Raw genomic sequence first — 24,474 nt, 5'->3', positions numbered from 1 at the left:
CTTTCACATGTATGCTGAAATTTGCTGTAAGTTGTAAAGACCACGCCATACAATATTGTATTTTCCGTAAAAAATCACATAGTGCGATGCCGTGTTTTCAATTAAATATCAAAAGTTTTAATGTTGAATATGGATGTTCTGTTGATCTCACCAACACAACTTATTTTGTCACCTACATTTCATTCACAGGCAGCTTAATGGGTCCAACAGTGAAGGCTGTCATTGAAGGAAATGGGTTGCACTCATTACTGAGACAACCAACTGGATGCGGAGAACAGACTCTACTTGGCTTGGCTCCAGATATCTATGTCCTGTTATACTTGTCAAGAACTAACCAAGTCACCGAAGACATAGAAAAGAAAGCTTTTAAGTTCATCAGAGATGGTAAATAAGTGCAATGTATTCAATGAATGATGGCTTTTGAACTTACTAAAACCTTGATTGTGCTAAGCTCTACATAATTGTGTAGTCAGTCACGTGGTTGTAAACTGTTCCGTTGGAACCATTACAGAGAAACAGAGTTCACCCCCATCTGTGCAGGCCCATACTTGCCAACTGTTTGGTTGGAACCAAGTGTAAACTCAAACAGGGGTGCAGTCCCATTATAAGTTGGCAATATTTTGCTTTAGAGCAAGTACAACACAATTAGGGAGTACCATGTATCTATATAATAAAAGATTCATCAAATTAGCTTGTTGTTTACGTTACAAACATAAGACATCAGCTGGTATCAACCAATTGAGAAATGTATGAATGCCCTTATTGGTTCATATAGGAATACAAACATTGCGTGTGTACAAGTACAAACAGTCACAACAGCCAGTCTGGTGGAATGTGTGAATTTGTTTGGAACATTTTCGATTCCCTTTGACCACAAGTGTTTTACAACGTGAACTGTTGATCACATGAACTGGCAAGATAACACGCTGCTATGTTAGCATTGGCTTGCAAGTAGTAGACATACATGTAGATGACTAAGATTACAGGTGCTTCAGGTACAACTGAATATTATTTTCCGTCTCTCTTGCAGGATACAATCGTGAATTGACCTACCGTAATAAGGACACTGGTTGCTTCTCTGTCTGGGCGGGCAGGGCTTGCAGTACCTGGTAAATGCTAGTCTTCTCATTGGATCATACTGCAGTCACACGCAGAAAGAAACACGTCTCAGAGCCCACATGCACTGATAAAATCAAACAAGTTGCACTCAAGGAAACAGAACTGCCTTTGTAAAGAAAGTGTACATGCATATACCAAAATGATTATACGCGTTAAACCTTTATTTATTCTCTGTTCAAAGAAATTTTTAAAAATATTAAACTTTCTTTCTCAGTCATCACATAGATATAAGCAGTCATTATGCAAATAAATTGATGAGACATTTACACTCAACCCAAATTTGCAAAAAAAAATATTTGAAATTCAGGACATCATTCTGTATGTTTGCACTCTTTTGAGACAACCCTGAATATTCAATTTTGTGTGAATGTGGTACGAAATAGTGTGATCTCTTGTCTTGTATCCGGAAAGTATTGACAGAGTTGCAGTGGCAAAAGTCTGACGTCCCTGAGGTATATGTGCATTTAGCTGAGCATATTCTTATCATACAGCAACTGGCTAACTGATCTCTGCTACCACAGGTTGACGGCCTTTTCCATGAAGATTTTCTGCCAAGCCAAAGAGTTCATCTTCGTCGACCAGCAAGTCATATGTCAGGCCACTCGCTGGCTCTTGACAATGCAGAATGAAGATGGATCATTCAGGGAAAACTACATGGTGCACCACAAAGAAATGACAGTGAGTTACATTCCCATCTTTTAAGGTAGAATGCATTTAGGTGACAGATTTTCCAACTCTCAAACAATTCTTTTCTGATCTAACTCTGATGGGAACTCCTTCTAAAGCTCTTGGAGTGGGAAAAATGTTCACCATCTTAGTTTTTCAAAAACCAAAATCATTTTTCTCCTTGCAGTTAAGAGAGAGATGGTGGCCAATTTTAATTTCAAATATGCGCAAATGTTTGGTAATTTGTTCCTCTGGGACCATATTTGCAAAGTGACACTGGATTTTTATTTTTCATCTGATAGGAGAATAGTTGATCACATTTAGGAAAGTGTGAGCAACAGTTCTCTGACTCTCAAGGCACATACTACCTTAACAAATGTTTTTTTGTGATCTTGCTCCATTCTAGCCATTGGAACTTTCCTCTCTCATGCCTCTTGTAAATGTAGACATGTACATGAATGTATACCCAAGAAATTAGCCAATGATGGAACACAAGGGTCATTTTAAGTTTTCAATTGGTATTTTCTTTACACTTTGAGTCAACCTAGGAATTTCTTAGGATTTCCTTTAGTTAGCACCATACAATATGTGTAAAATGTTCTAAAGTCAAGGAGACTTCTAACAAAAAATTCTTAAATTTACTCTTACTTGGTAATTGACTTTAAACAGAATAGATTGTTTCTTTTGACTCTGTGTAGTTGATGTTTACTGGTAGATAGCTGCTGGTTTGATGAATGGATACATGTTTTCATAGTTATCATTAAAAGTTAAAATAAAATCTACAAAGATAGCTTTATGAGTTGCCAGGTTATGAGCTTTGACTACAAAGTGTCCAACAGTTACATGTATAAACACAGAGGAACTGATTGGTCGGTCAAATGACCAATCAGAGCCCGAGTAAGCTGAACACAAATCCTGCCACCTTCAAACTTTGCAAAAAAACACAATACAATATTTTAGTTCTCATTTTGATCTTGGTTTCATATTGTATGTATATTTCACTGTTTGTAGGGTGGTGTCCATGGAGCTCCATCTTTCACTGCCTTTGTACTGATTGCCTTGGAAGAGTGTGACTGTGATGCTGGGGTAAGTCGGTCATATATTTCTCTTTTATGCGACACATACTTGGGAATGTCCTGCTAGGGAAGTTCCCCTTGATATTTTCTTTTTAGGCATTCATTTATAAAGCGCAACACTGGGCTACAAATGATAGAAACCAGAAGCTGTCTAAGGATTCTTTTAGTGGTGAATACATGCAAACGAACCCCCCAAGTTAATGTTGAACAGTATTGCTGCATTGCATAGGCCAAGTATAATATACTTTTGCCGTGATGTTAAATGGCGTGAAAATAAAAGATGCAATATGGGCCTCTACACTTGTAAGTCTATTGCAAATGCCATAACTATTGTGGATTCAGTTAATGTCATCTAGGTTTCTTTTTGACAAGCAATGTATGCATGCCTGGCATCTATTAATATCACAATGATAAGGATTAACATTAGTGTATTTCGAGAGCCTTCGCTCTCGGTCCGTCTTCCAAATTTCAGTTTATAAAGAATGTCTCACCTGCCTCAACCAAAACTACACAGCACATCAAATGTACTTCATGTATTACAACAGAGTTGTGAGGTCGGTAGATCTCAAGGAATTCAGGTTACCTTTACCCAAACATCTTTGCTTTGCCCCCAGTAGAGAGATCATACTTAAAGGTATACTGTCACCTGTTCCAATTTTGCCACAGTTACCATGGAAAGAGAAAATCTAGCCAATCACAAATTTTAAGCGGGTGGCTGCTTTTTAAAAACAGCACCCTCACTTGGGCATTTTGAATACCAAGGAATGCCCCTTTGACCGTATATGGGCATATCTAGATTATAGGCAACTGTATGCCTCTAAAGAAGAGAGTTCAACAATTTTATGAATATCATAGTGCATGTTTCAGACAACTTTTGTTCTGATCTGTCCATCCTAGGAGATGACCACAGCTAAGCTGGGTGCCAAGAGCTACTTAGAACGAGAACTTCCTAACCTACAAAGACCGTACACAGTGGCAATAGTGACATACGCGTTAGCCCTGACTAACAGTGAAAAGGCAGGAGAAGCCAATCAGATGTTGAAAAACCTTGCTGTGTTTGATGAAGGTGAGTGCTTAAGGTGGAGCAGCATGTTGCCAACAGTTTTTTCAAAGCAATATTTCTCATCAAAGATGACAAGGAAAACCCCTCACACTATATATTTTCAAAAATCAGAGACTCTAAAGTTTAGTATGGTCAGTAGTTTAGTCAAAAGATGAAATGGGTGTATATTTGGGGTAAAAAACCTCAATTTTGGTATATTAATGATAGAAGTTAATTTAAGTCAAAAACTTGACGCTATTTTCTGAAATGTAATATTTCACTTGGAAGAAGAGTATATGTAGAAAAAAACAACTTTCTTGTGCATTATTTATCCTCATTCTAAAATGGCAAAGGTTTAAAGACTGACACTCAAAAAAATTGATTAAAATCAAGGTAAGCATAATTAAAATGCCTCTTATTTGAAATGTAATAACTTTATTGCCAAACATAATTGTCTTATTGTTATATAGTATTTAAAGAACATAATGTGAAAATTTCAGAAAATTTGACCCAGCCAGAGTGGAGTTAAATTCTTTAGAAATTTCGAAATTGGGAGGAAAAATAAGCCAGAAAATCGGGTGATTAGCATACGTTTGCATCAATTAACACTTCTTGATCACGTAACTTTAGAATGCTTGACAAGCTACAAGGTGAACCCAACCAATATTTTAATCTTGAGTTAACAAATAAATTAAAATTGAATAGATATTTGCAAAAAAGTGATTTTTGAGCAAAATATGCTGTGTTGGGTGCAGCGCCCTCTTAAAACATGGAATACTTGACTGCAATGTTATAAGAGTTCAGCAACATTCAACTGTTTAAGAAAATTGGGGGGTTTTTTGGCACATGAAAATAAAAACAAAGTAGACCAAAAGTTTCTTTGCTGATGGCACTCCCTGCATTCCCACCTGAGAGGTCTTTCTTTACCTCCATTCCCCTCCCTTTTGTAATACCCCTCCAAAGAATACACCTCTGTGGGATCTTATCAGGATCCTCTACAGATTTGGGCTGGTGTAGGGGGTTGAGTTGGAGTTTCCTTGAGCTAACGATCTTGAGACTCACACATGTTTGACAGGTGCCCACACATTTTGCCCTGAGTTTTGATGTTAAATTCTACCAAACTGATGTACCAATCAAAATTACTGTGAGTAAAGTTACACAAAACACATGAAATTCCACTGCGAGGGCAGTAGGAGACAAATAGCGTGCAAATAAGCCTTGACAGGAACACTGTGCAGAACCACATCCATGTCAATGGTAATTAAGAGATGTCTGACTTTGTATCTCAGTTCCAAATTTGAAAATTTGTTTATTTCACAGCCAAGAACATGAGATACTGGAACACAGACGATTCCAGCTTTGGCAGCGGTAACAAGCCTTACTGGTACTCCAGAAAACCATCGGCCATCGCCGTGGAGACAACAAGCTATGCTTTGCTGGCTCAGCTGAAACTCGGTGACATCAGTTACAGCAACCCCATCGTTGTATGGTTGACCAAGCAGAGAAATTCACAGGGTGGTTTTGTATCAACTCAGGTTGGTATTCGACCTTCATTTTTCTATGCTAACTGAAAGATTTGTGAGAAATTTTCACGTAAAAAAATCACCTTGTCCATCTCATATAACCACACAACTCCACAGACATAAAGGAATAAACAGCTGAAACTATGGCTTGTACTATAATGAGTTCACAGTGAGTAAAAGTCAATGGACCTCTCAAGACCAAACTGACAATTCTTTGCCGACATTCTTGACATCTCTGCCATGCAATTATTTTTTTTCTATAGGACACTGTAATGGCACTGCAAGCATTAGCTCAGTACACTGCCCAAACAGACACTCCTGAACTTGATCTTCAGTGTGAGGTCAAATCTTCAAAGGATCCAAATTTCGTGCGAAATTTCCTGATTCAGAATGACAATGCACTGATCGAGCAACACAGTCAGGTAAGCCTGGAGAGGAAAATTTAAGTTCTTTATTCCCCCCCTGGTAGTTTCAGTGAAAGAAAGATATCCAATTCACAGTAAGTGCATAGAGTATTTATGTTAATTGCAGTCTTAATTTGCTATCTTCAGTGCAAAGGTTAATGTTTAATAGTATATATATCGTATTCAAATAAAACTGTCTGGATTAGGATTTCCTGCAAAAGTGGGTTCTTATGTAAGCTGATACTGGCTGTAACACGATGTCAACATTGATTTGCATTCATTATTCATTGCCACTCCCGGACCCTGGGATCAAGAACTTATTATGAATGTTCAATCGTGACCTCACCCTTTCACATTTCACAACAAACCAATGTGATAATGGTGTATTTCAACATCATTCTAATTTCCGCAGCCAGTTTGAAATTGTTTTACAGGTAATACAGGCCTCGGATCAGAGAGCTTAAAACTGTTCCTCAAACTTTCCCAGAGGACACTGGGGCCTCTAGTACATTGTAAGTCAACAGATTGTCTACAGTGCATACATGAAAGTCGAACTCCTTTATTTTTTATAGGTTCCCCTAATCGGACAACTCCAAATTGACACAAGAGGTACTGGTACTGGACAACTGCAAGTTGAAGTGCGTTACAATGTCCCTCGAACAGACATAGAGCAGTGTGCATTTGACATTGACATACAAGCAGTAGAGCCAAGAGTAGGCCGCATTCTGGACTTAGGGGGTATTCTTGGTCGCTCAAGAGTTGGTCGACAGGCTGGTGACGGTCGCAGTAATTATGTCGTCAATATTGAAGTGTGCGCAAGGTAGGACATGCAAGTTTATCAAAAACACACATTCACATCAACAGTATACTGCTATTTTTCCCAAGCTCACAGTTGATGCGTCTCGGCGAAGTGATTTTTTTTCTGTCACTTTAGATATCTGGCTGTTAGTCCCATCTTCTGGTTCAATGACTGAAAAAAACAGCAAAGTCGATTAGATGAACCGTATGGCTGACATGAAATACAGGTACTTTATTACTGTAGTTCATCAATCCAGTCGGCTCCTTCTGTTTGGTGTCGGTTCTCAGAACCAGCTTGATCGCTCATTGAAACCTTGAATTTCTGCTCATTTGTCATTGCAGATACAAGAGAGAAGGCAAAACTAGCATGGCAATCATGGATGTAGGTCTGTTCACTGGATTTAAACCCATCAAGGAAGATCTGGAAAAGGTATGTGGAATTTCGACTAGCATAGTTTCTCAGCTTCACTGCACCCTAACAAGACCTTTGTCTTTGTTGTGCCACTGTTGATCGTGTGTGATGTTAATGGAACTTGAGCAGTGTTTGTAATACGGATTGTGGTCTTGTACTTACTATGGAGTGTGAAAGAGGCCCATTAAAGTAGGTACACAGAGGGGTTAGGGGCTGTCGATAATAAAAACTGATGCACAAGAAACGTAATTCCTTCGTTTTACTTGAAACCCCCTCCCTCCCCTTCAAAACCAAAGTTCTTATGCGAAGTCTATTTCGTATTATGATGCCGTTTCTGACAAACCCACACGCTCCTCTCCAATCCGTACTCCTGTGAAAAAATACCGGAAGTGCACATTAATTAATAAACCTCCACTTTATGTGTTTCACTTTTCAAGACACAGGACATGTTAATGTATTTCGCACGTAGGAAAATGTTTCACGTACATGTTTCACAATGAAAAAGCATACAAGTGTTTATTTCACATTTATGTCTTTTCGTTGTCTTTTCTGTCTCCGTATTTTGTGGTCATTTTGTTCTCAATGAAGGCAAAGGTAGTATTGCGTTCTCACTGCAAAGTCACACTTCGAAAACAATAGACGAAAATCCTTATGCGCAATTTTTATGCACACACAACAAAATGAGCTTTTACCCCTCCACCCCCCATGAAAGAATTACTTTTGTCATGCGTCAGCTTTTATTATCAACGGTCCCTTATGATACTAAGGACAATGCATCCATGATGATGGCAGCTGTTCCTATATGCATGGCACACAGCTTGAAATAATGTGTCAAGTTCTGTACAGCTTCTGATGTACTTAGTGAGATTAAAATATTCAAAATGCAAATAGATCAGCGGTGAAAGTGAATTTGAAGCATGTAAGAAATCAATTGTATTTATGATGGATCATGGTGTGTGCCATTTTGCATGGTGTAAATTGAGTCAGTACTCAAATGTATGTGTCCCGTAAGTGATCTTTTTATCTCTTTTCCTCAGATTCTGAATGATGTTGACTCGCCGGTGCAGAGATATGAGATAACAGACAGATCGGTGATCTTCTATGTTGATGAGGTAAGTTTTTGCAGGTTGGAATTTGAGCGTACCTTTATGTCTAGCTCCTTTAGACTTAAGAAGCTGTTTCTATCTCAACTTAGGAAAGCAAATTTGAATCTGGACTAACCTGCACAACTAATGTCTGTTGCAAACAGTGGCGATACTGGTGTCATGAAATGCAGTGAATATCATGTTATAATATGTTCAAAAAATATTAGGGCCATGGTATATAGTCCAGTAAATTCAGAGCTACATTGTAAAACAGTTTGAAAGAGTGGGCGCGCCCTGCAAAGATTACATTGAAATTGAGAACCCAAAGTTGTTGAATATCAAGAAAAGTGCCATTTTGTTCTCAATGATATTTCTTATCTCCATGGTCAGATTGTGAAGTACTCAATAAGATACAAACTTTCTCTCGTTTTTCTCTGAATCAGATATCTTCAGATGAAAATGAGAAGGTGTGTGTCAAGTTCAATGCCAAGCAGGAATACAAGGTCGGCCAAATCCAGCCAGTCGCTGTCAACGTCTACGACTACTACTCGCCTGATAATGAATGCACTAAGTTCTATCATGCGGCCCAGGGAAGTCCCCTATTGAGTACACTGTGTGTCGGTGAACTCTGCGTCTGTGCTGAAGGTATTGCGACTCCATGCTACTTTTTTTTTTCAATCATTGAAGGGACAAGAACTGTCTGTTTGATTACATTTGCATTATGTTTTATTCTTTAAAAAAAACACAAATGCCAGCTGTAAATTTTGTCAATCTTCTCAACAAAGTATATCTGCATGCAAAGTAATACCCTTGCAAACACAACTCGTTTTGCAGAGCATCCATTGTTGTTTTTACAAATGAAGTCCAATCCAAAACAAAATTTACGATATAGTGAACAAAAGATTACCTTATGCATTGTCAGGATTTTCATACACCAGTGAGTCACAAATACAACACCAGAATTTCATTGATGACCTTAGCATTGCAAAGAATAAAACATATGCCAGGACAATTTACCATCAACTATGCAAATGCAAAATTATAATAATAACATTCCGCAAAATATCAGACAAATTGCTTGTAGTAAGCAGTTCAAACAGGAGTTCAAATTGATTACAGACACAAAATATTGGAATACATACAAAATATTCATTTGTAAAGAGAATCAGCCAATTTTAGAATGGTTGTTAATATCTTATCCTGAGTGTGGAAGTCGGCCAGATCAGTTGTTTACAAACAGCAAATTTCCAACTTCATTTCAATCATTAAAGTAAACTTTATTATATTGAATAAATTATTACTGTTATTAGTATTATTATAACCTCAGATGTCCATGATAATATTGAGTATACATACAGTCAGTGTTGAGAAAGTGAACACGGTATTTTAACATTATTGGAAAAATGGAACAAAAGACTGTGTTTAACAAACAGGAAGATAAAATACGTCAAAATAGATCAATTATCTTTATACGTGCCGAAAAATGCAAATGAATTTACAAAACACAAAAGAGGCATGTGCTATTAAATATTAGTTTTATATGACATGACAGATTCAATATGCAGATATTTTGTAAATTTTGTTCACAGGAAAGTGCGGGGAACCAAGTGATGATAACTACTTGTCTCACAATGAGTTGACAAGAACGGCTTGCGACGAGGCTGACTATGGTATGTGTCAAGGCATTCATTTAATTTATTCATGTATGCACGGTTTTAATAATAAGCAAAGTTCAAGAAAGCCAATCATGATACATTATCAGTGAAGACTGATTATTCAGTGGTCTAAAATTGCACAGACTTTCCTTTTCCATTGCTATTTTCTACCTTGTCAACTACTTTAGTCTTGCTCAAATCTTGCAATTTGTACTGCTTTCAAACAATAGGGGGCAATGAAGCTGATAGTGCACTAAGACCAAAACAGGTCACGAAAACCAAAATTATGCATGAGTTTTTGACATTGTAGAATTTAGTCCAGTCGACCAAAACTCTGTCCTCTCTCAGACTTTCTTTTGTGCGTGAGATTTTTCATGCTTGTCAGAGTCATTGAATAATTTTTTGTTTTCCCTCAGTGTTTGACATCGAAGTTGCTGATATTGTCAAAGAGGGCAGCTTTGATGTAATCAGCGCAGTTGTGGACCGTCCTGTGAAAATTGGTAAGTAATTACTTGCAAATCCCTTGAATCTTAGTGCACTTCATGCAAAGATTATGTTCATAGCTTATTATGAACCATGAATATTCATATACTGCACATAAAAATTCACTCTTTCTCTGAAAGGTGTGACTGCACTCTGCATCTTTTGTAGTTTCCTGACAATGTTGTCATGCGCTCATGGCTTTAACAACGTTTCCTGTCATTTCAAAGGTCTGGATGAAGTCCTCCCCAATGAAGTTAGAAAGTTCTGGAAGAGATCTTCGTGTCGTAATCCAAATCTCCGGGTAGGAGAGAGATACCTGATCATGGGAGTGGATGGCATTGCCTCAGTCAATGAGAACGGAGTAGAAAGGTTGGTCCAAATTCTTTGCTAATCTTCTTTTTCTTTCCTCCTACATATGTTGTACTATAGTGATTTTTAGTCCCCACGGACACCGTCCGGGGGGACTTATAGGTTTGGTCGTGTCCGTGCGTGTGTGCGTGCGTGCGTGCGTCCGTCCGTGCGTGCGTCCGTCCGTTCACGCAGATATCTCAGAGATGCCCGAAGCGATTTCATTCAAACTTGGTACAAGGATTACTTCATATGTCATACAGATGCACGTCGATTTGTTTTGTGATACGATCCAATATGGCTGCCAGGCGGCCATTTTATTACGATTTTTTCATGTACAGAGCCATAATTCAGGCATGTTTCAACTGATTTTATTCAAAGTTGGTACAAGGACATTGACCAATGTCATAGATATGCACGTCAATTTTTTTGTGATACGATCCAATATGGCCGCCGTGCGGCCATTTTGTTACGATTTTTTCATGTACAGAGCCATAACTCAGGCATATCTCAACCGATTATATTCAAACTTGGTACAAGGACATTGACCTATGTCATACATATGCACATGAATTTGTTTTGTGATACGATCCAATATGGCCGCCAGGCGGCCATTTTATTACGATTTTTTCATGTACAGAGCCATAACTCAGGCATGTTTCTACAGATTTTATTCAAAGTTGGTACAAGGACATTGACCAATGTCATAGCTATGCACATCAATTTTTTTTGTGATACGATCCATATGGCCGCCAGGGCGGCCATTTTGTTACGATTTTTTCATGTACAGAGCCATTACTCAGGCATATCTCAACCAATTTTATTCAAAGTTGGTACAAGGACATCAACCTATGTCATACACATGCACATTGACTTGTTTTGTGATATGATCCAATATGGCCGCCGTGTGGCCATTTTATTACGTTTTTTCATGTCCAGAACCATAACTCAGACATGTATCAAGCAAATTTATTCAAAGTTGGTACAAGGAGATTGACCAATGTCATACATATGCATGTTAATTTGTTTTGTGATACGATCCAATATGGCTGCTGTGCGGCCATTTTGTTATGATTTTTTCATGTACAAAGCCATAACTCAGGCATATTTCAACCAATTTTAATCAAAGTTGGTACAAGGACATTGACCTACCGTATGTCATACATATGCACATTGATTTGTTTTGTAATTCGATCCATATGGCCACCATGTGGCCATTTTATTACGATTTTTTTATGTCCTGAACTCAACTCAGACATGTATCAAGCGAATTTATTCAAAAGTATTTTTATCACAGACCTAATGAAGAGGACTCTATCCTCTCTGAGGACCTGTAATCAAAGCACCCATTAACAAGTGGGGACTGTGCTAACGATGACTTTGTTTTCAAAATAATGGCTCCCAGAAACAAGTATATAGAGTGAACAGAACACTGTATCTTTCCATGTACTTTCGGTACCATAGACACCCTTTTTCATGTACTACTCCGTGCATAGAGAGAATAGCATAAAATCTTGATAATATTACTGATTCTGCATTTCCTGAAATACACATGATGTGATATATTTAAAATGTCATAAAATGGAACTGTGGTATTGTAACCATGCATTGAAAATATTCCTGAAGAGAAAAACTGCATACTTTACATTGAGTAACTACAATGATACTGCTTTAATAGATTGTTCCAAATTCAGGATGAACAAAGTTTTCAAGTGAGCAGCTGTAAATGCTCTGTTCATTGATAGATGCTTCATTGTCAGCTGTTGGATCTCTGCACCCCCTGCCCCTGTGCTTTCAGATATAGCCATAAATGCTTCCATGACATAATTGATGTCATCAGCACATTAACCCTTTGAGCACCAAAGTCAATTTTTGTCGTCTGTATAAAATATACCCCAGGCAAATTTTTTGTAATTTTCGCGAGAATTTCGGTAAAAATCTGTAGAAAATGAATTGTGATGTCCATTTGTTCCAAAAGTATAAAAAAATTGCAGAAAAATTCATGAAATTGGTAAAATGTTGCACTGAAATTTTGGCAGGAAAAATTACAGTGCTCAGAGGGTTAACATGGTATGTGTATACACAAGGTGTGAGTAGGGCTCTGATGATTATTAATTTAACGTTTGAGTGAGCATAACAACAAAAACTTCTCACATGAGATTAAAATATCCCAAATAATTTGAAAAGATAGAAACTTTGTCCCTTTAAACAAATACTGTATAGAAGTTTCTGTTCCTTTTGATGTTGATAATCTTCCTCTGTCTTCACTTCAGTCTGAAATACATCATCGATGAGGAAACGCACGTTGAGTGGTACCCATCCGGTGACAAACTGAGACGTAGAAAGTGGAAGAAGATTGCCCAGCGAATGACCACTTTCGGTGACAGACTGCTACAACAAGGATGTATCCACTAAAGGAAAGAGTCAAAAAGTTTTTACTCAAGCGCGTTGCAAGAAGTAATTTTCCAGAACGTCAGCTCCTGAACTATGAAACTACTGTGTAAGATAACACAATCTTCTCCACATTGAAAACATATTTTTGTACCAGATGATGCAATATATTTCTGGAGGGCCTCCAGAACCACTCTATGAAAATGTTGGTTTGCTCAAATTCTGTAGACCTCTTTTGAAAACTCTATAGCTTAGTTAAAGGGCCAGTAGCTTTAAAGGCCCTGTTTGCGATCCCTGGGATCACCTTTGTTCTATTCTGTAAGAGGATTATGAAGGTGTGACAGCCTTTTGTTTTCCATTGAAATTGTAATCTAGCGGACAAATTTTCTGATGAGATAATCTGGTGCCAACACAGGCTTTTACGTTTTTATGTTTTCATTATTTAAAAAAAATATTAACTACACTTTCTTGTTTTACTCCTCAAAGCATATTGAGATATAGTGTGTGTTGAGCTTGTCAAAACAGCCTGTTCATGTGCAAACTGTATTGTCATTGTAGAGAAGTGAATTCTTGTCAAGGCTAGAATTCAAACCAAATATTTTTGTTGCAGCTTGCTTTAAGGAGTGGAACAAAAAACTTGCACTTGACATCAAAAATGTCAAAAAAAAACATCAAAAGTTACAGCTACTGGCCCTTTATAATTTGTTAATCCAAGTCAAGGCACTTTATTGACCTTTAAATTTTAACAACAAGTAGTATGGACCATGCAGAATTTCCTTTTCAAAGCAGTAAAACATTTTGAGAAGGAGAGTTATGAAACTTGATCTTAAATTGACATACCTATATATTAGAATAATTTTCTTTATCAACATAAATTTTTAAATTCCTATTTACAGAGGTGGCAATGAATCAGAGATGAATTTTTAGTTTTAGTCGGTACATCAACAATTTTAGTTGAAAAAAATTCAAGAAAGGGAGAAGAAACTCCGTAGACCAAGATGGCAACAATCAAAAATATTTACAAACTTGTGAATGATATATTTGTACTACTTTACTATTCGCAAAAGCAGTATTATTAGAGTATTGGCCATGTTGATCTTCTTATTGATGTTTCTGTGTTATTTTGTCAAAAGAAGTCAGTCGGCTAACTTTTAGAGTTATACATGTAATCACTGGTGGAATATCATTGTCTCTATTAACATACTGGTCAATGATTTGACCAGTTCAGTACTTGTAGACAATGTGACAAATTCAAGTATAGGCTGTGATGTTCTATATCTGCTTATTTCTTTCTTTCAACTTTGTCATCGCTCAACTTATATTTTTGTCCATGAATTTAGATGTTTTACTTGTTTTCAATTGTCCAAGCCGTGAGGTTTTATAGCATCACTTTTATCATCTGACTTTCAATTTGTGTAATTTTTCAACGTTATGAGAGTTACACGTAAAGCTTGTTTGCGCTGTCACATCCTTGGAATTTCTGGAAGAATGATCCTTTCTTCAACAAGTTGCAACATTTTCTGTCACTTGCTGACAATATTCGCAACATTTTCTGTCACTTGCTGACAATATTCAGCTGGTTGGCAGTCAATTACTCGATCAGAGACCATGTAACATTTTAAAGTCTGTGTCTGCTTTTGACTTTGTAAAGAGCCGAAACTTCCACACTGATAAGTTGGTGCTTATATTTTGCTTGAAAAAAATTGTGTCAGCAATCATAGACAGTAGAATTGTGACCTACTGTCTATCATCATTGTAGTGTATATGTTTTCTAGTGTGTCAAAGACCATTGATATTTTTATATACACAGTTTGCATGAAATGGTGCATGCTACATCCAAGCATTATTTCATCACCGTTTGATTTTTCAAGAAATAAAAATATTTTGTTTTCTGTATAAAGTCAAAGAAGCGTAGATTTTGTTTTTTTTAACCCTTTTGCCACAATGGTTTAGCTCAGACCCATTTTATGAACAGTGATGGTCGACAGTGTACGGGGGCATTGGGACAATACATACAGGTGACGGGTAAGTCTCATATTGCCCTTGTTTCTGCAACTTAACAGACTACCATAATGTCTACACAGAAGCGACTGCAGTCCCTTGTTTTCCTTGAGGGCGTTTTCTGTGACAGATTTCTCTCCAGGGGATATTGTGATCTCATTTCTGAGTGATGTATTTCTTCAATTATATAATTGCATTCAGGTGAAGAATGTCAAAGTAGCCACAACATGTCAAATTATTATAGAAGACAATTTATAATAATTTTGATTCCCCCTTGACAATTTGCATTGTGACACCAACACAACACTTTACATTGGTGAAGAATGTAAAATGATTGCCCCTTAACTCTGTGGAAATTCTGATCACCTCAGAGGGTAACACACATTTACCTTGCAGGATACTTTGTTAGTACATTCGTCTTTTATATTTATGACATTACAATAGTATTTGTTAGATTATTCACACCTAGAGAGCATGTCATTACTGACAAGGATATCTGAAATGCCATTTATAATAAGATGGATGGCATGTATTTTGTGTACCGAAGAGACATGCGGAAAACATTCCAAGTCTAATTTGGAACTGATGAGGGCGTATAGTGTCAGTGAGTATCCCAATAGAGAAGATGCAATCAATTGAATTTTCACGACCACGCTCAGGAAAGAAGTTTATACACAAAGTAAGCCTTTGGCCAATATGACCGCTCTTTTTTTCCATCTTGTTGGCATGGTGTAAATAATTACATATTTTTGACGCAGGCAGATGTTGCTAAGAACTCTCAAAACTGCCTGTTTTTACCCAAACAGTCTTTTCTCCCCAAGATGAAATGGCGACCAATAACCCCAGGTGCCTTCGTTTCCGCCATCACTTCATTTGTGTCTGATCAAAGATTTCAACCATCCACATTTAGAAAGGCTCGGAATGCAAAATTTTGAAGTCTGCAAAATCATCCGATGTTATTCCCTGTTTTAGCAGCATGCTGGATTATAAAGAAGGGCTAATTTGATTGGCAGACGCACTCCTTTGAGTCAGCCTTGCAAGCCGATCCGTAGTTATATACAGATGAAACGAATAGAGGTAATATATCTGAAAAAGAAGACTTTGTTGGGAAGTAAAAGTCCGGCTGTCCAGACTGTGTATAAGGGCCGTCTGTGCAAATTTTCCTAAATTGATACCAAAAAACCCCCAGAGGGATAAAATTTCTGTCGTGCTTTTTGCAGGGTTCGTACGGTCCTGGAAAACCCTGGAATTTTATTTTAGCCCTGGAAAACCCTGGAAAAATGTGATTTAGCCCTGAAAAACCCTGGAAAATGAAGATACTTGAGACTGATGTAATTGAACTTAACAAAGTTGATAATAAATATTCCAAGAAAGCTAAATCTGCAGGGAAATGTCTTCAGTCGCAAAGTTAAATAGTCTTAGAAGGAGTACAAATTCTAAGACTGCAAAAGAGAAAAACAAACTGAAATACAATCAGTAGCTATACAGTTAGAAGAAAAAGCTCAGGAATTAAAGCAGTAGACAGGTACGGTGTGTCGATAGAAGTCGAGTATAAATTTGTTTTCATGGTCAAGAGCCCTGGAAAATTACTTGATTTTAGTTGAAATAGTCCTGGAAAACTGGTCAAAAAACCCTGGAATTTTATTTGTCCCAAGGTGTACGAACCCTGTTTTTGGTTTCCATATATTTACCAAGATTGCATGGACGTGTATAAACTACACGCTTCCGGACTCACAATTGCCATATATGAACACGGTCCCTCCAACTAGTACAGAAATTTGCGAGAAATGGACACTTTCTCGTTTTTTAGCGAGAAGTAAGCGAGAATACATATTTTCTCGCAATAACTTGGCAAGAATTTAATTTTCTCGCAATCAGCTGGCGAGAACTGTCTTTTCTCACTCAGCATCTGTGAGAAACTGAATTCTCGCAATCGATAAGCGAGAAATTTGTTTTCTCGCTCTGCATCTGCGAGAAATTGTATTCTTCTGTGTAAGCATTTCACAAAAAATTCACAATTTCTCGCAGATGCAGAGCGAGAAAACATAGTTCTCGCTGATTGATTGCGAGAATTCAATTTCTCGCAGATGCATGCGAGAAAGCACAGTTCTCGCAGCTTGATCGCGAGAAAGTATGTATTCTGGCTTACTTCTCGCAATACAGCAAGAGAGTGTCCATTTCTCACAAATTTCTCGCAAATTTCTGTATTAGTGTCCACACACGGTCCCTCCACAAAACAAAACAAAACAGTTTTTGTGGAGGGACCGTTTTGTGGAGGTACTGTACATGATATTTCCTAAAGGGTTCTACTTCCAGCAATTATAATACAACGTTGTTTCTATGTTACCTCGGGTTTAGTTCTTTTCTGCACTTGTCTTTTTAATCAACCAGTATGTAGACATGTAGCCTTTTCCCTGTAAAAAAATGACGTAACTTTCCATGAACTTGAACCTCGAGAAAAGGTGACATAAGCGATTGAGCCACTACATGCACGTTGCCAGCTTCCAACAAAACGGTGGCGACTTTCCGTTTAAGTGGTAGCGCCTCAAAATTGCAAGAATTGAACTTTTGCCCAACCTTTCCTCAGGGTAACTTAGAACTACCCCCTTACGGAGTAAAGAATAAAAATTTGGTCACCATGCAAAATTTGGTACAAGAGAATTTACAATTTAAATTATGTACAGAAACAATTTGTACGACACTTGAAATTTGACATGTCCACCATCCCTGTGTTAACGCTATGGAAAAATATGAAATTTAGTCCATAAAAGTTTATCAGCCCTATCCGAATATCTGCCCCTGACACGCATTTTACCTCGGAGATCTCGTTGTGTAGATACACCTTCGATTTCACGGCTACTTTTGCCCGACAACAGTGTCGTATGTGCTTTGTAAAACCTTCAAAACAGCTTACCTTTATCTCGATTTCCCCTCTCCGTTTGAATACGTATCTACCGGATTCGGAAATGATACTGTGGGTACTCTGACTGCAATGAATTTTGAACGCTGTAAAAATAATTTAAAAGGTGTTTTATCATTTTGAAGGCTGAAGGACAATGCACTATGATTTGCTGCATACACTACCACACCGTGATCATCCCTATCACTTGTCATCATCATCATCATCGTCCGTCGTCGTCTTCGTCGTCGTGTTGCTTAAGATGTTACTCTGCATAGTGTAACACGCGAATGAAGAAATAATTTCTGTGTATCAGAAATTCATGCTTTTTCGATTTTGCTAGCTGCCATAAATAAAAGCACTGACAAAACCAGCTGGCTGGAATTAGAGATACAGTTGTAGAATGTATACCTTCGCTGTGGCTTTGCATTCGTGATGCTACATTGACGGTGTCGCCGAACACACAGTATCTGGGCATCGCCATTCCAATAACACCAGCGGCACACGGACCGCTGTGAATGCCGATGCGCAGTTCCACTTTCTTTCCGGGCCAGTGCTTTATTTGAAAAGTAGACGCGCATTTTAGCATATTCAACGACATATCGGCTATCTCCTCTGCATGCCGGGAACCATTCGGTTTTGGTAGCCCCGATGCTACCAGGTACGCATCGTTGACGGTTTCAACCTAAGGATAACAACCAGTGATGAAAGACTGCATTTGACATTTTACCAAATTTCGTAAAAAGAAGTTACCAAACTGTCAATAGAATGACTGAAAACTGCAGCTTCTCACAATGACTACAGTTTGAATATAAAAAGATGATCGTTGTGCACATTCATGTAATAATTATATCATACCAGTATATTGCTCAAATGCAGCGATCTGATCGGTCAAGACGCGAAGGTTATCGTAGCATATTCGCGATGTACCACAGTTGGCACACGCACGAGCTCTCGGGAAGAGCAAAAATCCTATTTTGACGTTCAATGCTAGAATTTCAACTTGAAGATACTGTATGGTATAACAGCAATAAATTACACCCAACGACGATATACCATTCGGTTTTGACCAGTTTACTTCATATATGCACTTGCTATTCACTCGTGCGTATATGTTGTGAACTGGTCAGAGTCAAAATCTCGTGGTATACCGTCGCTGGGTGTGCTTTATAGCTTAAATATTTTTATACCGTTACGTGTGGTTTACATTGTTTGCTATTTGGTACAGTGTCTCATCTAACTCGTCTACTTAATGCCAAATACGAAATTCAAGCTATAACAAGATTGAAATGAATGGGCTACCTTGTAAACGTCGTGCTTTTTCGATGATCTCATCAAAACATGAGTACACGTCATTCAGCAGATCGACAACCTGAAACACATACGAGATAAAAACAAAAAAAAAAAAAAAAAACCAAAACGATATCACTAAAACGGAAACAAACCAAAATAAGGGTGGGCTATATGAAAAGAATGCCAAAATGCTGTTTGCTTTGATGAACGAGAGTCTCAGGCATGGTCGCAAATGAGGGCGCATTTAGTATCATCTCCAAAGTGAGAATCTCAGATTTTTGCTCACTTCCCCTATAAGGGGTCTTAGATACCTGAATCTTGACCGGGGGCGAATTTGAGTAAAGTTCGCCTCAAATTAATCCGCCAAGCCCCCTCCATAAACGACGATCAAAAGGTCCACCCCTTACTGTTTTCGCAGACTCCAGAACCTAGAGTCGCCCTTTGACATAAATAGACAGTGATCTTAATTTATTCTGATATAATTTCATATCTATCGGTTAGACTGCATTTACAAACACTTCTGGAGCAGTAGGGACGGGAGAATTGACGGGGGATTTGGAAATACCGAGGTGTATGCTGGGGCTTCTGAAGGGGTTTGGGGACTTAAAGAAGGGCTGGAAACAAAACTGCCTCTGATTGATACGAAATGTGTGTTGGGTTTGTTTGGTGGTTTCTTTTGTGCGCCTACTGCCCAGTTTTTAACTTATGTGTACAGTCAGCATTGTTATTGTTTAAAATTGAATTCAAGACCAGACTAGACTTCATTTGTCGTCAATAACAACTATACGGTCTTTACACAGAGTATTTTGCCAAACAGAATATTTATTATTCTAGCATGTTGTGGGGAGTAAAACATAAAACTGCAGTTGATACCCAGCACTGCACAGGCGAAAATGTGAGCAGGTTCTGAGTCAGTTTAAATAAATGGATTGACACTCGGATCAGCGTCCAACCGCCTTATCAACAGGAACTCAACTAAAACTAAACTAGTGAACTGTAACCAGGTGCAGCCAACGAAGCAATTCATTGAAAAAGCTATTCCAGGAGCAATTTTTGAGAGCAGGGGAATTTTTAATTTTGCTAGGGCAGGGGACATATTTTTAGGTGTCTGGGGAACAAATTAAAGGTTTTTTGTCGGACAGGGCAGATATCGGTTGATTGTCCCAGGGACAGGGCTTGGCGAAAAACGAGGAGAGAGGGGAAGCTACTTTTGAAACGGGGACAGGGGAAGTTGAGCCGTGGTGTTTCCGGTAGAAGGCCACTGCAGTATGTGTCTGTGCATAGGAATGTTAATTTTCAGGGGAAAATTTTTCACAGGTTTTTTCATCTCCGGGTAGGGTAGCTTCATGTCTGCAGGGGAAATGGCATGACAAATATTTGAGGGGAATTTTTTCGAGGTTAGGGGAAATCGGCAAGGTTTTATTGCCACAGGACAAGGGAGCTTCAACAATTGACAGTGGGAAGGGGAAACAGGCAAAAATAAGTGGGGAGTGGGTAAAAATGAAGTTTGAGTGCAGGAGGGTAAGTCGAAAAATTTTCAGTGGATGGGCAAATTATGAACAGCTAATTAATTACCCTCATGACTTAAAATTAGTCAGTTCACATTACTTGTCATGCACAAGATATTTTGTCGTAGTAAAGACCCCTTTAAAAGTGCATTGTTCGTTGGCTGCACCTGTGTAACAACCAGAACGTTAGTTACAAGCTTTTAGAAACCCGAGACAAAATAAGCTAATAAACTTATATTGAGAGAAACTGCGGTTTATTTTTGTACCTGGACTGGCGAGCTGCCAGAGGCGATATCACCGAAATGGCAGATGTCCGAGAAGAAAATGGTCACCTCTTCATAAGCCTCGGGATCCACTTGTAGACCGGCCTTCAGTTTGTCAGCGACTAACCTACGAGTGTGACAGACAGAGAGATACGTGAAAACAGCAATGTTAGAAGGCCGATACTAAAACAGTGTGTAAATTTAACACACTGGGCTACCTACAGGCATATTTTGGCATACTTGCTGCATACCTTTACATTTGTACGTAGTCATCCCTATTTGCTGATACTATTCAAACTGTGTGTTTAATTTTTGCTCCTGACCTATTGTAGGTTAACGTAAAAGGGTCAGTAATGCTAATTTTTGGTAATTTTTTCACTATTTTTGTTTTAATGTCAACCATAATTTCTTCTTGCACTTCGCAAAATCATGTTTAAATACACAGTATTCAGCTTGACAACTCGGCCTGTACATGTGTAAAGTGCATTGTTATTGTTGACGATTGAGTTGTCCGGACCAGATTTCAAATGTAGACAATAGCAGACTGAGAGCATTTTATCACAGTCCCTCCATGTAGACGATATGTTGACAAGCTAAATAGTGGCTGCTTCAACGTTCTTTTGAAAGTAGAATAAGAACTTGCAATTGACACATAAATTAAGATTAATGAAAAGAAATTATCAGAAATTAGCATTGCTGGCCCTCTAACATTCACAACTTGAACTTGTTGAAACAATACTAGTTTTTAAATCTTGTTTCGTGTACATTTCTGTGTACCCCGGTATTCTGGATAATATGAGTTGTTGAGATTGTAAACCTGATGTTTGGTGCATTCCATTTCGAAAATGTGTAAACATTATGTGTACATGGAGAACATTCGTGAAAAATAATTAAATGGGCCCGACTGGGACCTATGTCGATAATTATTGAAATGTACGTAACTCAAGAAATATCGTCGTAGAGGGCGCCATCTCTTGTAACAACGGTATGTAATATACTGTGAGTAAATTTCCAATACGTACTGCGGAAGCATGCGGTATAACAGTAAATCCGTCTTCTTCTTCTCTTGAATAAATTGTTGCGTTCTGTCCTCGACCAACTCTTCAAGATTGTCGTTGTACTTTTCCATTTTAGCTAACATATTTTCTAATACCTTCGGCTTTCTGAAAGAAAAGAGGTATGTGTCAGTTGTGACTCAAACTTACTTCCACTTGAATGACCTAAAGTCCATGTTTTACTCTGAAGTCACACTTCAGGAAATTGATGATCACTTACTCGCCATTGTTAATATTTATGCACTTCTTTTTCAAGCTGGCGAATGTAGGCCTCTCCTCAGGGTTCTCATTCAAACAGTTCAAGATCATAGCGTACCACTGCGGTTCGCACAGTGTTGGTAGAAGCAATGGCCGAAAGGGGGGCGTTTCTCCGCTTCGCACCCTGTTCACAATGTCTGTGGAAGTAACCATGAAAATGGGGAATTATGTTCGAATGCAACTTTCTTTTTTCAAAATGAAATGCGTCATGACCTATTGGTGAAAAGTTGTGTAGTTTAATTAAGAGTCATATTCATGCGTCAGTGAATTACAACATTGTGAGAACAGAGATCACCTCTGGCCTTTGTGGAACTCTTCTGGTTTTAAAATTGACTCCATCCTCGCTTAGAATCGTAACCTTGAATGGTATTAAAGGGAAGGGTTTCCCGTCTGCGGCTGCGCGTCTTTCTTGTTGGTAAACAATGCCCTTTTACGGAAGTTGGCGATGAACGTTGAAGAAATGTGAAGCGAGTTCAGCCTTTGATGTATGTTCATAGTTCACTAGTTTTGTAGCTTTCCAATCACTGCAAGACTTTGCCAAATACAAATAAACTTTGGTTGTGTCCCTTCGTTCATGAGAAACTGCTTCGGACACGTTCACCAGTATCGACCGGGTGCAGCTGCCATTTTAAAATTTTCGATATGCACAAGGGATGTTGGAATATGTTGTGAATAGTAACAAACCCGTTGTATTGGTCCCTTGTGCACAGCCGCAGACGGGACGACCCCATCCCCTTAACACAATGGCAAGGGGAGGGAGCGAGTTCAAGATTAATGTTTATTGAAAGTAAACAGTTGAATAAACATGACGTGAGGTTGTTCCTAGAGCAAGACATTGAAACAAGGTATCACTTGGATCGAATGGACCATGATGAGTATGATGTCAAGTAGAATACGCCTAGGGGACAGATATTTGGAGAATTGAATTTTTACAATTATTTTCAGATCTACCATTTGTGGGAACTCATTTTAGAGCTTCGGTTTTCGAAAATTGAAAATTTTTATTTTTCCCTATTGACTAAACATAGGGATAGCATCCATTTTGAAATTCAAATATTGGGTTTCTCTATTACCAAGTTTTGTGCGGTGACCCCTGATTTTTATTCTTGATTTAGTAAGAGAATGGTTGAAAGTTTCATTCAAAGTTTCAAATTGTTTCTTTGAACAACAGGTTGGTTTTCATTTTCGGGCGCATACTACCTTAACAAAGAAATGATGGAATGCCCTAAAAAGTGTTCCTGTTCAAAATTTCCGAAATGAAAAGAATGAAAAGACAACTCGCCTACCCTTTGCTAGAATGCCTTCAGTTGAGAGAGGAAAAGCACCTTTCCTCTGTATGATTTCCTGTAGAATTATACCAAAACTATAGACATCGCCGCCCGGGGTTCCATGGACAGAGCGGTTCGACATGCGAAGTATCTCTGGTGCCGTCCATAACAGTTCTGTAGGGTAGAATTGAGCTAATAATCATTTCAAGTTTGAGCCAAGAACAGTCGCGGAAGGGACATTACTCAGAAAATTTAGTCAACACTCATTTTGAAATAAATTTGTTTCTCTAATACTAGGTTTTTGCGAGGCGACTCCTGATATTTCATGTATTCTTGACCATGGAAGAAAACAGTTGAAAGTTTCTCTGGGAAAAATTCAACATAACAAAATTGGGACGTTAGACATGACACATATACTGACTTACAGACAAGCCTATATCTACTTTTCGACATATTTTTTTTGAGAAGAACAAGAAATTGTATTCTACCAACAGAATACAAATATTATTAAATGTACATCAAAGGGTAAACTTACGTAGCATTGAAACTTCATACGGGCTTAACGTGGTAAACACAAAAGCATAGAAAAATAATGTAAGAAGAACGTAAATAATGTTACGATTTCTCTAATTACTTGTCCATGTTTCTTGATCGACTCGGTCTTGCTGAGGATCAATGGCTTCCGCTGCGTTCTTCGAGTTTGAGCTTGACGGCGAGTATCGGAAACCGTAGCCAGTTATCTTCAAAACCCAAGTCTTATCGATGACGCAGGTCGTTGACTTTAGGTTGCCATGGGAAGCTAGGTCACTGTTGTGTATGTACTGCATTCCCTTGTTTGTGAATGAACGAATGAATGAAAGAATGAAAGTCCGTGCAGGTAAGAACTCTGAACAGATGTGCTGCTTACGAAGTATCGATTCGAGGGTT

The 24,474-nt window shown here is 38.2% G+C and overlaps 2 protein-coding genes across 2 annotated transcripts in view; one reads left to right on the top strand and one right to left on the bottom strand.

Moving 5' to 3' along the window:
- The window catches only part of LOC139152517 (complement C3-like), a 47,854-nt gene extending 32,943 nt beyond the window's left edge, over positions 1–14,911 (top strand). Inside the window, exons 24-38 of the mRNA XM_070725704.1 lie at positions 190–384; positions 1,031–1,109; positions 1,641–1,797; positions 2,797–2,871; positions 3,759–3,927; positions 5,224–5,438; positions 5,690–5,848; positions 6,403–6,650; positions 6,971–7,058; positions 8,078–8,152; positions 8,569–8,770; positions 9,715–9,795; positions 10,197–10,280; positions 10,491–10,632; positions 12,885–14,911. Coding sequence (XP_070581805.1) covers positions 190–384; positions 1,031–1,109; positions 1,641–1,797; positions 2,797–2,871; positions 3,759–3,927; positions 5,224–5,438; positions 5,690–5,848; positions 6,403–6,650; positions 6,971–7,058; positions 8,078–8,152; positions 8,569–8,770; positions 9,715–9,795; positions 10,197–10,280; positions 10,491–10,632; positions 12,885–13,026 — 2,111 coding nt within the window. The 3' untranslated portion in view covers positions 13,027–14,911. The remainder of the gene's footprint in view (positions 1–189; positions 385–1,030; positions 1,110–1,640; positions 1,798–2,796; positions 2,872–3,758; positions 3,928–5,223; positions 5,439–5,689; positions 5,849–6,402; positions 6,651–6,970; positions 7,059–8,077; positions 8,153–8,568; positions 8,771–9,714; positions 9,796–10,196; positions 10,281–10,490; positions 10,633–12,884) is intronic.
- A 2,432-nt stretch (positions 14,912–17,343) lies between these two features.
- Positions 17,344–23,696, bottom strand: LOC139114853 (atrial natriuretic peptide receptor 1-like). Its single transcript, XM_070676795.1, has 8 exons — positions 23,566–23,696; positions 22,242–22,416; positions 21,989–22,129; positions 20,970–21,093; positions 19,205–19,274; positions 18,314–18,587; positions 17,918–18,009; positions 17,344–17,417 (listed from the first exon to the last, which is right to left on the bottom strand). The coding sequence occupies exons 1-6, from the start codon at positions 23,687–23,689 to the stop codon at positions 18,583–18,585; spliced, it is 639 nt and encodes a 212-aa protein (XP_070532896.1). The 5' UTR covers positions 23,690–23,696; the 3' UTR covers positions 17,344–17,417; positions 17,918–18,009; positions 18,314–18,582.
- Positions 23,697–24,474: the final 778 nt, after the last annotated feature.

Source organism: Ptychodera flava, chromosome 16, assembly GCF_041260155.1.
Source record: "Ptychodera flava strain L36383 chromosome 16, AS_Pfla_20210202, whole genome shotgun sequence".
Taxonomy (NCBI): domain Eukaryota; kingdom Metazoa; phylum Hemichordata; class Enteropneusta; family Ptychoderidae; genus Ptychodera; species Ptychodera flava.
Note: the sequence above shows the minus strand (reverse complement) of the source record. Positions and strands in the feature narration are given on the sequence as shown.